Source organism: Chiloscyllium plagiosum, chromosome 14 (genome assembly GCF_004010195.1).
Source record: "Chiloscyllium plagiosum isolate BGI_BamShark_2017 chromosome 14, ASM401019v2, whole genome shotgun sequence".
Taxonomy (NCBI): domain Eukaryota; kingdom Metazoa; phylum Chordata; class Chondrichthyes; order Orectolobiformes; family Hemiscylliidae; genus Chiloscyllium; species Chiloscyllium plagiosum.
Window position 1 is genome coordinate 34,584,390 of NC_057723.1, and position 16,598 is coordinate 34,600,987.

Genomic DNA, 16,598 nt, shown 5'->3' on the forward strand with positions numbered 1-16,598 from the left:
TTCTTCCTGACCTGTCCGCCCCCACCCCACTCCGGCCTATCACCCTCACCTTGACCTCCCTCCACCTATCGCAATTCCAACGCCCCTCCCCCAAGTCCCTCCTCCCTACCTTTTATCTTCGCCTGCTGGACACACTTTCCTCATTCCTGAAGAAGGGCTTATGCCCGAAACGTCGATTCTCCTGTTCCTTGGATGCTGCCTGACCTGCTGCGCTTTTCCAGCAACACATTTTCAGCTAAGGGGCGATCTAATAGGAACTTACAAGATAATACATGGCTTGGAAAGGGTGGACGCTAGGAAATTGTTTCCGTTAGGCGAGGAGACTAGGACCCGTGGACACAGCCTTAGAATTAGAGGGGGTAAATTCAGAACAGAAATGCAGAGACATTTCTTCAGCCAGAGAGTGATGTGCCTGTGGAATTCATTGCCACAGAGTGCAGTGGAGGCTGGGACGCTAAATGTCTTCAAGGCAGAAATTGATAAATTCTTAATGTCGCAAGGAATTAAGGGCTACGGGGAGAATGCAGGTAAGTGGAGTTGAAATGCCCATCAGCCATGATTTAATGGTGGAGTGGACTCGATGGGCCGAATGGCCTTACTTCCGCTCCTATGTCTTATGTTATTTATGAGAAAAAGTAGTGAAGAAATGCAGAAAAGAAGTGCTATAACACAAGAAGTGAGCAATTGTTTATGCTGATGCGCACATTGAATTTGCATCTGTACCATAACTTGTTCTCCACCAAATTTATTTTGATTTAAATGCTCCTAATTTTTTATGTATCACGTTGAAAATTATACAGAAAATCAAATGCCTGTATATTTTGCATTTATGAAAGTCTTAATACATTTTTCATTTAAACCAACAAAATAATCAGATGAGGGTATTTTCAGGCAGCATTGAAATTTATCCTGTAGAGCACTTAATATTTGACATGTTTACCTTTTCATTCCAGTTCTGCCTCCAGTTTTGGTTCCAAGACACAGTGAATTCAACCCACAGCATAGTCTCCTGGTCCAGTTCAGGAATTTGAGTCATAATGAGCCGCATATGCCGCACAATGCCACATTTCCAGATTCCTTCCAACAACCAAATAGTAATCCATTTCCTATTTCACCAAATAGCCCGTACCCTCCATCTCCTGCAAGCAGCACCTACCCTAGTTCACCAGCCAGTTCTGGACCAAGCAGTCCTTTCCAGCTGCCAGGTAAGGACCTTTTTTAATTTCTGTTTTAGAAATGTTAATATCAAAAATCCTTGATGTTAATATGAAGTATTGTTTGTTTCTTCACAGTAAAACTTATTTCAACGTAGACACATTTTAATGTAGAATCAAAGTTGCACATTTATTTATTGAAAGGATCAAAAGTAAATGGAGTGATAGGTACTATGTTAACTTATATCAGGTTATTTTAAATTTTTAAGCAGTATCAAATAAGCTTTTCATAAATGGAGCGGTGCATAGCATTTCTGTCGAGTTGCATGCTTTTGTATAAGGTAGGAACTATTTTGAGGGATGTTTCTCATCTTCAGGCACCGTAGGAATTAATAGCTTAGTTTGGTTTTAGGGAAAGTGCATTTTTACATCACCTGAAGGAATTTGGGATGCTTTTCGTGTTTAATGATACGATACAAATGCAAGTTTTAGCATGCATGTAAATTGATGTAATGTCTGAGAGGTTGTGATGCATCCTGTAAAGCTCCAACTTGCAACAACATTAATTTTTCTCAACTAAGAGCATATGTTCTGCATTCCCAATGACATGTTTTTACAGTGTTCAATCAAAACAATCTTTTTAATACAATTTTGCCAGTTTGCAAATTAACTTTGCTGATCTGTCAGTTTTTTTTCTTAGACTGCATTTTTATGATTTGTTTTGTTGGCCTACTTCCTGTTTTTTTTCATTTCAGGTTTCCATGCTTTGGTTTAAAACATCACTATTCTTACCAGATAATATTTTTTTAAGAGTAAAATTTATATTGTGGTACAGTACCAAAAAATGATGCAGAGCAATTTTGTAGGTACTGCAACAATTTAACTATTAATTGGTGAAGAGAATTGGATGAATTGCAAAATGCCCCATTTACTGCAGAATGCCCAGCTTTTGACTTATGCAAATTGCCAAGGTATTTACCGTGGTTGTGTCAGTGTTTGTCGTCAGTATTGCCCCCAAGTGTTGTTGATGGGGACTTGAGGTTGTAATGGCATTGAATATTGGGTAATTGGTTAGCTTTCTCCTGCTGAAGGCCATAATTTCCTCATGGATGTCAGTCCAAGCTTAGTGTTGTCTGGGTATCAACTGGGCATGTAACTGCTTCATTTTCTGGGCAATTATGAATGGAGCTGAATACTCAGCACTCAATCAGTCTGTTTGTGTTCATGTTTGAGAAAAGACCATTTTATCGAACAGCTGAACATTTGAGTCAGGAATGTTGCCCTCAGGAACAAGTACAGTAAGCACCTGAGAGATATTTCACAGCTATCACAATTATCTTGGTTTGTGCTAGGAATGACTGCAGCCCTGGAGAGGCTTTCCCTGATATGCACCAACACTAATTTTACTCTGGTTCCTATTACCATACTGTTGAATGCCACCTTTTAAATTAGGGACAGTTACTTGCACTTTGCTTCTGGAAATCTGTTTTCTCGTCTGTTTTAAGTACCGTACGTAACACTAGTCTCTGACTATCCGATGATAGAAAGTAGGCTGTTAGGATGATGATTGATCAAGTTGAAGTTATTCCATTTGTAAAAAGAATGCATCTGAGCAAGTTCACACGCAATCCAATCAATGCCAGTACCTTTGCTAAACTGTGGATGATAGCCTAGTGGTTTTATCACTAGAATATTAATTCAGAGACCAGGTAATGGTCTGGAGATCTGGTTTTGAATCCCACAATGGCAGATATTATAATTTGAACTTGATAATCTGGAAATAAGTGTTTAATAATGACCATGTAACTATTGTCGATTGTCAAGGAAACAAATCTGGTTCACTATATCCTTGAGGGAAGGAATATGCCATTCCTATCCAGTCTGCCCTACATGTGACCCTAGATCTACAGCAAAATGATTAACTCTTAAATTCTCTCTGGACAGTTAGGGATGGGCAATAAATGTTGGCCCAGCCAGTAGTGCCATAAAGAAGGCTAAGCAGAGTTATTTGCTGAGCACTTCTGGCAAGATGTTTTTTCTTTTACTTTTATACGTTGATATTGCTTTGTGCATTCAAAATCCCATGGATTGCAGAACCAGTTAAACCAAGCTTAACTAAGGTATGCAAAGGATGTGTAATGTTTGGAGAATTAAGAAAATTTGTGTGAGATTTGTACTCTGTTAAAAATCAGGGAACTTTAAGTCTGCATTGCCCTCCTCCATTTTAATGGTGTATAACCACAATGATCAAGTTTAGTTTGTGATTTGGGCCACATCTTGTGCTAGTAATGCACAAAAAATGTATGTTTTTCAAAAAGACTGCATTTTACAATTCTTTCTTTCATTCACCAAATAATATTTGTCAACAAGACTCTCTTTAGTTTTGAACTGTCAATCACCAAACCAACGCATACAGCAATGCAGAGTATTCAAAGTTGAAAGTATTTGCATGAACAGCAGCATACAAATAAACCCTAGAGAATTTCCCCATCGATTGTGGAATCGTGAAACTGAAAGAAGTTGGGAATGATCGCTTCTCTATATTTTGGAGCTCTCTTCCAAACACTGCAGTCCTTCGTTCCTTGAATATTAGAGATCCTATATTGACTGATTATCGGGTAGAATAATTGATCTTGGAATTTTGCAGTATCTCTAAATGCTAGTATTTAGATTGTTTGGAATAGATTATTTGCAGAGCACAATTGAAATTACTTCCTGGTTCACCAGTATGAAGGTAGATGCAAATAATGTAAAGAGTTCCAAGATTGAATCTGGAGTCTTTAATCATTCGGATTTGAAATCCCTAATAGTTTTCTATTAATCTTTCCCAACTTGCATTTAAATAACACCTTTAGCGTAATAAAACTGTCTAAAGTGCTCCAAAAGTGCATTTGAGAAGATGATGGCTGTGTGACGAAATCCTTGATAGATTTTGAAGAGTGACTCAGAGGAGATATATCATGTAAGGAGACTATGAAATAGGGACAAAATTCCAAAGCATAAATCCTAGACTACTGTTAGCACAGCTACCATTGATGGAATAATGTTAAAAAGGAGATGTAGATAGTGCAGAATGGTATGTTATCTCCTGGATTCAGGATCAAGGATGCTATTAAGTGGCTGCAGGACATTGTTTTGGGTGTTGACATCCACATTGGTACCAATGATAAAGGTAGAAAAAGTGATATGGTCCTGAAAACAGAGTTTAGGAAGTTAAAGAGAATAAAAAGCAAGACCCTGAAGTCAGATTTCAGGGTTATTCCCAGTAGTACCTCATAGTAGATATAGAAATAGGACATCTAAGCAAAGAAAGACATTGCTGGAAATTTGTTTAGAAAATAGGGCTTTACATTTCTGAGGTTTTAGGATTGATTCTCAACAAACAGGATCTATACAGGAGGGTGGGTTATGCCTAACAGACATGGGAATCTAATGTTATGGAGGGCAGGCAGGGAAGTAGAGTTGAGACCATAATCAAATTGATATCTTAACAAATTGAGGAGTGGGCTGAAAGGCCTACTCCTGATCCTATAACATTGCTTCCTCTAACTAAGCATACGTTAATATGTAACTGTATCTTTTGATATGCCTTTCTATTTGGAAATCTATTTTTGAGAAAGTTAATGATATCTACATGTATGTTCATTAGAATGTTGTGGTGAAAATGAAGAATTGCAATTGTTCACCTGTTAAACGTGACGTTTTACAATTTATGTTTTGGTTGGAGGGAATTGCATCTTTATTTAACATTAAAAATCTCACAACACCAGGTTATGGCCCAGCAGGTTTATTTGGAAGTACTAGCTATCAAGGTGCTACTCCTTCAGGTGTCTGTGGAGCAGGATCAGAAGACACAGAATTTGTAGCACAGATACCTGATGAAGGAGCAGCGCTCTGAAAGCTAGTATGGGTACACAATCCTTTTTCCGAAATCTTTGGGGCCAGTTGTTTTTCGGATTTTGGAATAAATGACATTTTCACAGTGAAGTAAAAAAAATTATCTAACAGCAGACTGTATAATAGTACGAGCACTGAGACACAATTGATACCTGTCAGCACTGGGTCACGCTGCCACGTCACATCTGAGAAACGTGGTTCGAGTGGGTGTGGAGTTGGTCACCTGTTTGCATGTGAAAATGACGCTCCACACTCCATCAAACAATTTTGGAGCTTATTGGATTTCGGAATTTCGGATAAAGGATTGTGTACCCAGACTCCCAAATAAACCTGTTGGACTATAACCTGGTGTTGTGATTTTCAACTCTGTCCACCCCAGTCCAACATTGGCACCTCCACATCATACCTATTTAGCAGCATTGCTGTCAATCAACTTGGTGCATCATTCGACATGTACTTATCAGTGTTCACAGCCTGTATTCCAGGGAGAGCAGCAAAATCTGATGTAATTGTTTCATTGGAGCAACTTTTGAAGATGTACCTGTTGTAATATGCTTTAACGGTTAAATGTTTGTTTAGGACCTTTGAACTCCAGTATTGGTGCTGTTTGCAAAGTAAGAATTTTTTTAAAAATTGCTTAGTAATTTTTGTTACATATGTTTGAGTAGCTGTAATGTGACCCTAACCATTTGTGACATATAACTGCTTTAATTCATGGTTGAGAGTGTGGTGCTGGAAAAGCACAGCCGGTCAGACTGCACTCGAGGAGCAGGAGAATAGAGGTTTCGGGCATGAGCCCTTCATCAAGAATGAGGCTTGTGGGCTGAGGAGGTTGGGGCTTAGGGGTAAGGTAGCTGAGAGTGGATGAAGGTGGGGTGTGATGGTGATAGGTCGGAGAGGAGGGTGGAGCGGATAGGTGGGAAGGAAGATGGACAGGTGAAGAGGGTGATACCAATTGGATGGTTGAATCTGGGATAAGATGGGGGGAGAGGAAATGAGGAAACTGGTGAAATCCACATTGATCCCATGTGGTTGGAGGGTCCTAAAGCAGAAGATTAGGCGTTCTTCCTCCAGGCGGCGGGTGCTAACAGTTTGGCAATGGAGGAGGCCCATGACCTGCATGTCCTTGGGGGAGTGGGAGGGGGAGTTGAAGTGTTCGGCCGTGGGGTGGTGGGGTTGCTTCGTGCATGTGTCCTGGAGATGTTCTCTAAAGCACTTAGCAGTCTTCCTGTCTCTACTCTCCAATCCTCACTCTCTCCTGCTTTAATTCATACTCTAGCACTCAAAAGCGAAATTCATAAAATGAATAGGAATAATTCCATGACTTCTCTTTGTCTCTCATTTGTGGCCATAATAATATCACCTGGAGTGTCACAATATGTGTGACTTGATATATTAGTATGTTTTATGAGCTGTTGGTGATGCTGACTTGGTGGTTCTTGAGCTTATTTTGACCCTCAGTATGCTGCTAAATTGTGAATGCTTTCTTCCCTCCAGCTGATACACCTCCACCTGCTTACATGCCACCAGAAGAGCAGATGAATCAAGACAGTACACAACCAATGGATACTGGAAATGTCATGATGACCTCCAGCATACCCAATCTGCCCATTATATCCACTCGAGGTAAGGTTGTAGAACTAACAAATAGCCAGCCTCAATTAATGCTTCTAAACTATCGTCTATATCAAAATTCTCTTGGGTAGTTCACTAGAAATGAAACCTGACTGTTCCTGAAAATATTGTAAATGTGAAAATTTGATTTAAATCGCTGAATTGCTCAGTATGATCTGTCCAATTCATATTGCAAAACGTGCACACCAAGTTTTTATCATTTAACAAGAAACTCACTATCTGTAAAAAAAAAAAAATCAAACCACTTTACCTGGCAAAAATGTAACATGACTTGCTGACTTTAATTCTACAACTTAAACTATACCCCTTTTAAAAATTATAGTACACATACAAACAGAGACTAAGAATTAAAACAAGACATCAGTTGTGACACCAGCCCAAATTGAGTGTCTTGTTTTCCTTCAGTGCCCTTCCAATTCCTTTTGACTCTTTGAGGGCATGAGGTTGTGGGCACACATTCTTAATCCGACATTCACTGATTGGTGATTCAGCCTTTCAGTGTTTCTGAAGATGTTCTTTCCCTGTTTTTCTTTTAAGGTCATTTGCAGAGAGACAGAGCTGCTCAGAATTTTCTTTTATTTTTCCATGCAGAAGTGGGAAAGAAAGCTTTAGGCACTTCTGCTTTCATGGGCTGGATGTTTTTGCTGTATTGTCTGAACACACATCTGTGGGTACTCCTACTGAGATCAGTCAAGAAGTTGTTACTTTACATATTTGTGAATTCTTAGCATAATATGTCCTAGCTGAAAAATGAATTAAAGGTCTGTCACTGGGCAAATATCCAGAGACGAGGTGTCTAGCATTATATCCCATTGCTTCATAAGGCAACTTTGTAGATAGAATGCACAATGGGATTCTGGTAATTTTTTTTTGAAATTGCAACTGTTTAAAGATGTATCTTTTATTCCACGATCCAGAAATTAAAAATGGCAAACTGTGACCCCTAGTTCTAGACTCTCCAGTATCTACCCTGTCAAAGCCCTTTAAAAATATTAAAATGTTATATGCTCAATTATTTCCCTTATTCATTCATCAATATACTTGATGAATAACTGGGGTCCTAGCATTGACCCACTGGTCACTGCTATTCATTAAAATACCTGTTATTCCTTATCTTTCTTTTTCTATCCATCGCAATACATTACTCCAATCCCATGCACTTTATCTACTAAGTGAAACTTTATCAAAAGCCTTCTGAAAGTCGAAATAAACCACATCCACTGACTTCTCCCTCATTAATTCTACGAGTGCTATCCTCTAAGAATTTGACTGGATTTGCCAAGCATGCTTCCCTTTCATAAATCTGTGCCAACTCTTCTCTAATTCTGCTGCTGTTTTCTAACTGCTCTGTTAGATCTTTTATAATGAACTCTTAACATTTTCCCCACTACTGATGTCATGTTGACTGGACTGCAATTCCAGTTTTCACTCTGCCTCCCTTTTTAAATAGAGGGATTACATTACCTTCCAATCTGTAGGAACTGTTCCAGAATCTATAAAATCTTGGAAAGTGATCACTATTGCATTCAGCAAGTCTATGGCCACTTCCTTAAGTACTCTGGATTGTAGATTAGCAGACCCTGGGAATTTATGACTTTCAGTTCCATCAATTTCCCTAATAATACTGATTTCCTTCAGTTCTTGTCTCTCATTAAAGCTTCTCACTAAATGCCCAACATTTCAATAATGTTAATATTGCATTTGCCTGTAAAATTCTGACCTGATTTTAATTGCTCCAATATTGGTGACTGTACCTTCAGCTGCGAGGCAGGGATTTCCTCTCTAAACATGTTCAAAATTGTGTACTTTTGTAGCAAGTCAGAAGATTGGATGAATTCTAGAAACCAAGAAAGAATGGCTAGATAAGACAGAGAAATTAGAGAATGAGAAAAGCTAGCTATAAATATCAGGGCTCTTATTGACTAATTTATGAGTTTAGAAAAAGGAAAAGACTAGATGAAGTGAGCATTCTTCCGTTAGCGGGTGAGTCTGAGGAGCTGTTGATGTAAAACAAAGAAATGACTGAAGCCTTGAACAGTGATTTTTGTATCACTCTTCACTATGGAAGATGCGCGCACGGTCCCAAAAATGTTTGAAAATCAAGAAGGATGGATAAGGAACTTAATCAAGATTGTGAAGGAAAAAGTATGAGAAAAACTATTGAAGTTATAGGCTGATAAATCCCCTGGATGTTATTGCATGCTTGGATCTTAATTGAAATGGCTGCAGTGATGGTGAATATTTTGTTGTAGTCTTTCAAAATTTCCGATTATTAAAAGATCCCAGTTGATTTTGGATGTGATGCCCCATCAAGTGCATTGCTTGGTCCTGATGGGAGTGAAATATCTTGAGTGTTGTTGAAACTGCACTCATCCAGGCAAGTTGGAAGTATTCCATCACATTCCTGTTTTGTGCCTTATAGAAGTGGATAGTCTTTGCAGAGTCAAGAGATTAGTTACCTGCTGCTCAACTCCCATGGCCCTTGAAGCCATGGTTTTTATATGGCTAGTCCAGTCCAGTCCAGTTTAAATTTCTATTGAACCGTATGCGACTTCGTTTGTATGTTGCTGATTTCACTGATAGCTATTCTTCAGATTAAGATTGCTGTTGTGCCTTTTTGACTTCAAGAAAAGGCTGGAATGATCCTGTTAAATTGTGTATGAAAATCATGTCCACAATCAACTAAAAATTAAATAATATTGTTGTCGAATGAATATTTTCAATACATTCTATTGCCTATTGATTCTTCACCTTCAACTTATGCGTATAAACTATAACCTTTAGCTCTTCTCCATAAACCAGAGGTATTCCCACAGACCATGTCTAATTTTGAGTAATTTTGTAGCTAATAGAATTAGAAGTTCATGGCAGATTTGCCTCAATTCCAATGTCGACAGTTGCTATTGATGCAAAAGAAAGCAGCAGAATTTTGGGCCACCTCATATATGTCATTACTTTCTCGCTTTGACTGCCTTTTGTAAAGCATACTCATTTCCAAAGTTTTCGGTGCATCTGACATGGGAAATTGGATATTTTGGAAAGAAATTAAGGTGCTGTCTTTCAGTTCTAAACCTTAAATGTCATGTGCGTTTTCAAGTTCACGTGAAAACAACCTGTCTTTGAATGACTATTCTGTAATGTTCAGACGTCCCAAAGGAACACCCCAACAATATTAGAATAGTTTGTTGAAGAAGCAGGTAGATATTCTCACTTTCTAACTTGAGTTTTGTGGGGTTTTTTTTCTTAACTTCTATGCAGTTGTTTTGCTATACTTAATATTTGTAAACACTTGAATGAAAACTTCATCTGCAAAACCAAAACAAAGTGATAGATGGAGTGTTACTTTATTTCTTGGAGTAGATGTTGTTAGATAGGCGCAACCAGAATATCTGGTAAAGACGATAGGCAGGCTCTGTACAATGCATAAAGATAATTAACAAAGTAGTTTGAGGTTTGCATTCTTTTGTAAACTATAAGTAATGAATTTGAGAATTTTGAGCAACAGCAGTTGTTCAACTTTAGCTGTTTAAGACAGTCTTTTTTACTTTTCTGAAAATAAATGTTTTAAAAATATACACCAGAAAGTGCTTTAGAACTATAATGTATTTTTTATTTTTAGTAATGAAAATCTTAAGTTTAAAATTCTGTTTTTCTATATACAGGTAGTTCAAATGCAAGCTGGCATGGAGATACTTTTAGAGAAACGTGAAAGAGGATAATACCTTGTGATACAAAATATAGTAAATTAATCTGCTGTAACATGCTTTGTTTCAGATGTTCAACCTGTTGCTTATGAGGAGCCTAAGCACTGGTGTTCCATTGTGTATTATGAGCTAAACAATAGAGTTGGAGAAGCTTTCCATGCCTCCTCCACCAGTGTTTTAGTGGATGGCTTCACTGATCCATCTAACAACAAAAATCGTTTCTGCCTTGGTCTTCTTTCCAATGTAAATCGCAACTCTACTATTGAGAACACAAGGCGGCACATTGGTAAAGGTACGTTTAATTTGTAAATAAACTACCAATGTCAAAATATTACTGGAATAATTTATTATCATTAAGCAGAATTATTTCTTTTTGTTGAATTAGATTTAAAAGCCCTTTTAAAAGGTATCTGGATGGGCGTATAAATAGGAAGAGTTTGGAGAGATACAGGCTGGGTGCTGGCAGGTGGGGTGGGACTAGATTGAGTTAGGATATCTGGTCGGCATGGGCAAGTTGGACTGAAGTGTCTGTTTTTGTGCTGTACATCTCTATGACATATCCTTTGTTTACGTGAGTACGTCAAGTCAACCAGTGATTTTATAAGACCGTAAGATATAGAGTCGTAGAACCATAGAGATATACAGCACGGAAACCGACCCATCAGTCTAATTCGTCCATGCCAACCAGATATTCTAACCTAATCTAGTCCCATTTGTCAGCACCCGGCCCATATCCTACTAAACTTTTCCTATTCATATACCCATCCAGATGCCTTTTAAATGCTGTAACTGTACTAGCCTCCACCACTTCCTCTGGCAGCTCATTCCATACATGCTTCACCTTCTGTGTGAAAAAGTTGCCCCTTAGGTCTCTTTTATATCTTTTCCCTCTCACCCTAAACCTATGTCCTCTTGTTCTGGACTCTCCCACCCCAGGGAAAAAATCTTGTCTATTTATTCCATCCATGCCCCTCATGATTTTATAAACCGCTGTAAGGTCACCTCTCAGCCTCCGATGTTCCAGGCAAAACAGCCCCAGCCTATGCAGCATCACCCTATACCTCAAATCCTCCAACCCTGGCAACATCCTTGTAAATCTTTTCTGAACCCTTTCATGTTTCACAACATCTTTCCGATAGGAAGGAGCCCAGAATTGCATGCAGTATTCCAAAAGTTGCCTAACCAATGTCCTGTACAGCCGCAACACGGCTCCAATACTCCAATACACAGTGCTCTGACCAATAAAGGAAAGTGTATCAAGCGCCGCCTTCACTATCCTACCTACCTGCGACTCTACTTTCAAGGAGCTCTGCATCTGCACTCCAAGGTCTCATTGCTCAGCAACACTCCCTAGGACCTTACCATTAAGTATATACGTCCTGCTAAGATCTGCTTTTCCAAAATGCAGCCCCTTGCATTTATCTAAATTAAACCCCATCTGCCACTACTTAGTCCATTTACCCATCTGACCTAGATCCCATTGTGGTCTGAGGTCACCTCCTTCACTGTCCACTACACCTCCAATTTTGGTGTCATCTACAAACTTAGTAACTACATGTCCTGAGTTCACATCCAAACCATTTGTATAAATGATGAAAAGTGGCGAACTCAGCATAAATCTTTGTGGCACACCATTGGTTACAGGACTCTAGTCTGAAAAGCAACCCTCCATCCTCTGTCTTCTACCTTCGAGCTAGTTCTCCCTGTATTCCATGATATCTTGAGGAACCTTGTCGAATGCCTTCCTGAAGTCACGTCTACTGCTCTGCCCTCATCAATCCTCTTCGATTTCTTCAAAAAACTCAGTCAAGTTCATGAGACATGATTTCCCTTGCACAAAGCCATGCCGACTGGCCCTAATCAATCTTTGCCTTTCCAAATACTTATAAATTCTGTCCCTCAGGATTCCCTCCAACAACTTGCCCACCACCGATGTCAGGCTGTTTCGTTCCCTGGCTTTTCCTTCCCACCTTTCTTAAATAGTGGCATCACGCTAGCCAACTTCCAGTCTTCTGGCACCTTACCTGTGACCGTCAATGATGCAAATATCTCAACAAGGGGCCCAACAATCTCTTGCCTCGCTTCCCACAGAGTTCTAGGGTACACCTGATCAGATCCTGGGGATTTATCCACTTTTATGCGTTTCAAGACATCCAGCAACACCTCTGTAATATGGGCATTTTTCAAGATGTCACCATCTATTTTTCCACATTCCATATCTTCCCTGTCCTTCTCCACAGTGAACTCTGATTCAAAATACTCATTTCGTATCTGCCCCATCTCCTGTGGTTCCACATATTGACCACCTTGCTGATCTTCGCGAGGCCCTATTCTCTCCCTAGTTGCCCTTTTGTCCTTAATGTATTTATAAAATCCCTTTGGATTTTCCTTAGCCCTATTTGTCAAAGCTATCTCATGTCCCCTTTTTGCCCTCCTGATTTCCCTCGTAAGTGTACTCCTACTGCCTTTATAAGCTTCTAAGGGTTGACTCAATCTCTCCTATCTCTACCTGACATATGCTTCCTTCTTTTTCTTAACTAAAATCTCAATTTCTCTAGTCATCCAGCATTCTCTACACCTACCAGACTTGCCTTTCACCTTGACAGGAATATACTGTCTCTGGAGTCTCGTTATGTCATTTCTGAAGGCTTCCTATTTTCCAGCCGTCCCTTTACCTGCGAACAGCTGCCCCCAGTCGACTTTTGAAAGTTCTTGTCTAATACCGTCAAAATAAGCCTTCCTCCAATTTAGCACTGAAATGTTTAGATCTGGTCTATCCTTTTCTGTCACTATTTTAAACTAATATAATTGTGGCTGCAGGCCCCAAAGTGCTCCCCCACTGACGCCTCAGTCACCTGCTCTGCCTTATTTCCCAAGAGTAGGTGCATCTACATACTGAATAAGAAAATGTTCTTGTATACTTTTAATAAATTCCTCTCCATCTAAACCCTTAACACTATGACAGTCCCAGTAATGTTTGGAAAGTTAAAATCCCCTACCCTAACTACCCTATTATTCTTAGAGATAACTGCAATTTCCTTACAAATTTGTTTCTCAATTTCTCGCTGACTATTAGGAGGCCTATAATACAATCTCAACAAGGTGATAATCCCTTTCTTATTTCTCAGTTCAACCCAAATAAATTCCCTGGATCTATTCTCAGGAATATTCTCCCTAAGTACAGGAGTAATGCTTACCCTTATGAAAAGCACCACACCCCCTCCTCTGCCCCGACATCTGTTTGTGGCAAGGAGTTCCAAAGATTCACAACCCTCTGAGAATAAATTCTTCCTCATCTCATTCTTAAATTAGCTCCCCACAATTTTAAGACTGTGCCCTATGGTCTTAGGCTCTCCCATGAGATAAAACATCCTCTCGGCATTTACCCTGTTAAGCCCCAAAAGAATCTGTATGCTCAGTGAGATCCCCACTCATTTTTCTAAACTTCAGTAAGTTAGAGTCCCAACCTGTTTAATCTTTGCTCGTAAGGCAGTCCCTCCATACCAGGGATCATTCTAGTGAACCTTCTTTGAACTGCCTCCAATGAAATAGTATCTATTAAATAAGGGAACCAAAACTACTAGTGCTCCAGTTGTGGTCTCACCAGTACCTTATGCAATTGCAGTCAGACTTCCCTACTGTAATACTCCAATCTCTTGAAATAGGGGCCAACATTCCTGATTTATTGTGTATGTATATTTTTCTTTTTGGTCCAAAAATATTTGAAGATAGCTAAGTGGATAAGTGCTTTGCTCTAAGTTGCTTGCTTGCAAGGCAGTAATGACCTAAGTAGTTGAAGCTGGTTCCACTTTGTGAAAACAGCTTGAAAAATATGCTAAGATTCTCCTTCAATGTTATGTGCATTGCAACAACTCAAAACAGTTTGTTTAGTTTCATTAAGCATATTGAATGTTTTATAAAAGGATGACAAGCAAGTTGCTAATCAGTGAGTCCAGTGTCAATTTGATTTTATTCTCTTTACGATTTTTGTAGGTGTCCACCTATACTATGTGGGAGGTGAAGTCTATGCCGAATGCCTTAGTGACAGCAGCATTTTTGTCCAAAGTCGAAATTGCAACTATCACCATGGTTTTCACCCAACCACTGTCTGTAAGATACCCAGTGGTTGCAGCCTAAAGATATTCAACAACCAAGAATTTGCCCAGCTTCTTGCTCAGTCTGTAAATCATGGCTTTGAAGCAGTCTATGAACTTACCAAGATGTGTACCATTCGTATGAGCTTTGTTAAGGTGAGAAGAGGTTGAGACGTTAAGCTATGAATTAAGAAAACTTTTAATTTTAAGTGAGCTGCTTATATGGGGTTTAAAAAGTTTGAAAAATCCATTGTATCATGCTGAGGAGAAACATCTACTGTTTGGGAAAGTTGTGCAAAAGCATATTGCTGTTGCTTTTGGGTGCAGCTCCTTATAGAATGTAGTCCTGAAATTAACTGGGCAGTTAGTGTAATCCTGCAGAGAGACACAAATCTTCACAGGAAGATAATTATGAGCACTAGTCATGACAAGGAAAGTTTTGTTTTTTTGGTACCTTCTATGAACCAGATTAGGAGCAAATGTACACCATATTTTAGACAAATTGGTCAGGGGCAAGTTGTGAAATACAGAATGCAGAATGTCTTCTTTGAAAGAGAAGCATATTCAGTAGAGTATTATGCTTTAGGATTGTGCAAGGCTAAAAATGAATTCATTCACAATTTAGCAATAGCTTAGAGGTCCTTAATAGTTAGAGATGTAAACCTGTTGTTATGACTGGATTCTTTCCAGTTAGCATTACGTAGCCTACGTGCCGGTGCTCTAACACTTCATTTAAACTGTCCAGTGTGAAATATGTTTGACAGTTACCACCCAGTTGAAGTTAGGATTTTAAGAATTCCTACCATAATTTGACATGATATAATGTGATGATTGTGATGAGTAATGATAATCTTAAAGTGTGTTTGCTTTCTTGGTTGAGCCAGCTTTCCTGTGCATCTGACAGGGTGTGTAAACAGATGAAATTCTATTCTTTACTCCATCCATGAAAGCTCACCTTATATGCTACAGAAAAATAATGAGGCATGTCAGAAAGCATGCTCTGCTTCTTTCCATGTTTCATTCTTCCTGTTCTGAAACTGCAAGATGAAGATGTTTTGAAAAGTTGCACATTAATAATTTTTGAGCTTAATGTTCATTGTTAGCTTCTGCCTTGTGGTATGAATGATTTTTTTTAGACAGTCTAAATGATTATTTCATGATTTTGTTCCTATTTCCACAGGGTTGGGGTGCAGAATACCACCGGCAGGATGTAACTAGTACACCATGTTGGATAGAAATTCATCTTCATGGTCCACTTCAGTGGCTAGACAAAGTTCTTACCCAGATGGGCTCTCCTCATAATCCTATCTCTTCTGTATCTTAATAGCAAAATATAATTTAAGGCTCTGGAAAACACCAGAGGGGGGAACTTTATTTAAACTGGACACTGTGAAAGATCTACTGGACAAAGAAAATTTAAAAACATACTTCAAATGGCAATCTTTCAAATTTTCTGACCAATCATTGGTTGCTTTACCATACTCACTAATTATATATTGAGTAGTATTTATAGTTTTTGTCATCTGCTTATATGTAGCTGCTAATATAACAAAACTATTGATGGATGTCTTTAGAATCTTTGTGATACTTTCAATCTGATCTGATTGCTTCCAGCATTTTGCTTTAGTGTGAAGTTCATGTGTATTGAATGAGCTGTTATGAACATTTATAGGTGGCTAATTATGGGCAGTAAAACTAGAATCTTAAGTTTTAGTATGGTGATGCTAATGAGATGTACTTTTCAAAGTTACATCGGCATCTCAGCACAGTTTTCTTTTTAATACTGTTCTTACCACAGATTTTACAATTCCAGGTAAATTAGCCAGTGCAGTTTCTGATCAAGAAATTTATCAGCTCAGAATACTTTTAACATTATTAACACATCCATTATCTCAGAAACCTGTTCTGAGTATTGATTTTGAAACATTGAGCTATTCATTGTATTTGTCATCTTATAGATGTAAATTGCATTAAGTATTGGAACAAGTCTTAAGTTTTGTATTATATACTCACGAGTTTCTTCAAGTTGTATGATAGTATGTAGAATTAATTGGCAACAGGCTTCGTAGTGAGATTATCTCTAGCTATTGATAATCTGTGTGTGCTACTGTAGG

General features: G+C 38.7%; 1 protein-coding gene across 1 annotated transcript in view; it reads left to right on the forward strand.

The window, feature by feature from the left end:
* The window catches only part of LOC122556620 (mothers against decapentaplegic homolog 5), a 69,922-nt gene extending 53,665 nt beyond the window's left edge, over nucleotides 1-16,257 (forward strand). Inside the window, exons 3-7 of the mRNA XM_043703526.1 lie at nucleotides 954-1,205; nucleotides 6,549-6,677; nucleotides 10,461-10,682; nucleotides 14,384-14,640; nucleotides 15,665-16,257. Coding sequence (XP_043559461.1) covers nucleotides 954-1,205; nucleotides 6,549-6,677; nucleotides 10,461-10,682; nucleotides 14,384-14,640; nucleotides 15,665-15,808 — 1,004 coding nt within the window. The 3' untranslated portion in view covers nucleotides 15,809-16,257. The remainder of the gene's footprint in view (nucleotides 1-953; nucleotides 1,206-6,548; nucleotides 6,678-10,460; nucleotides 10,683-14,383; nucleotides 14,641-15,664) is intronic.
* The last annotated feature ends 341 nt before the right edge of the window (nucleotides 16,258-16,598 follow it).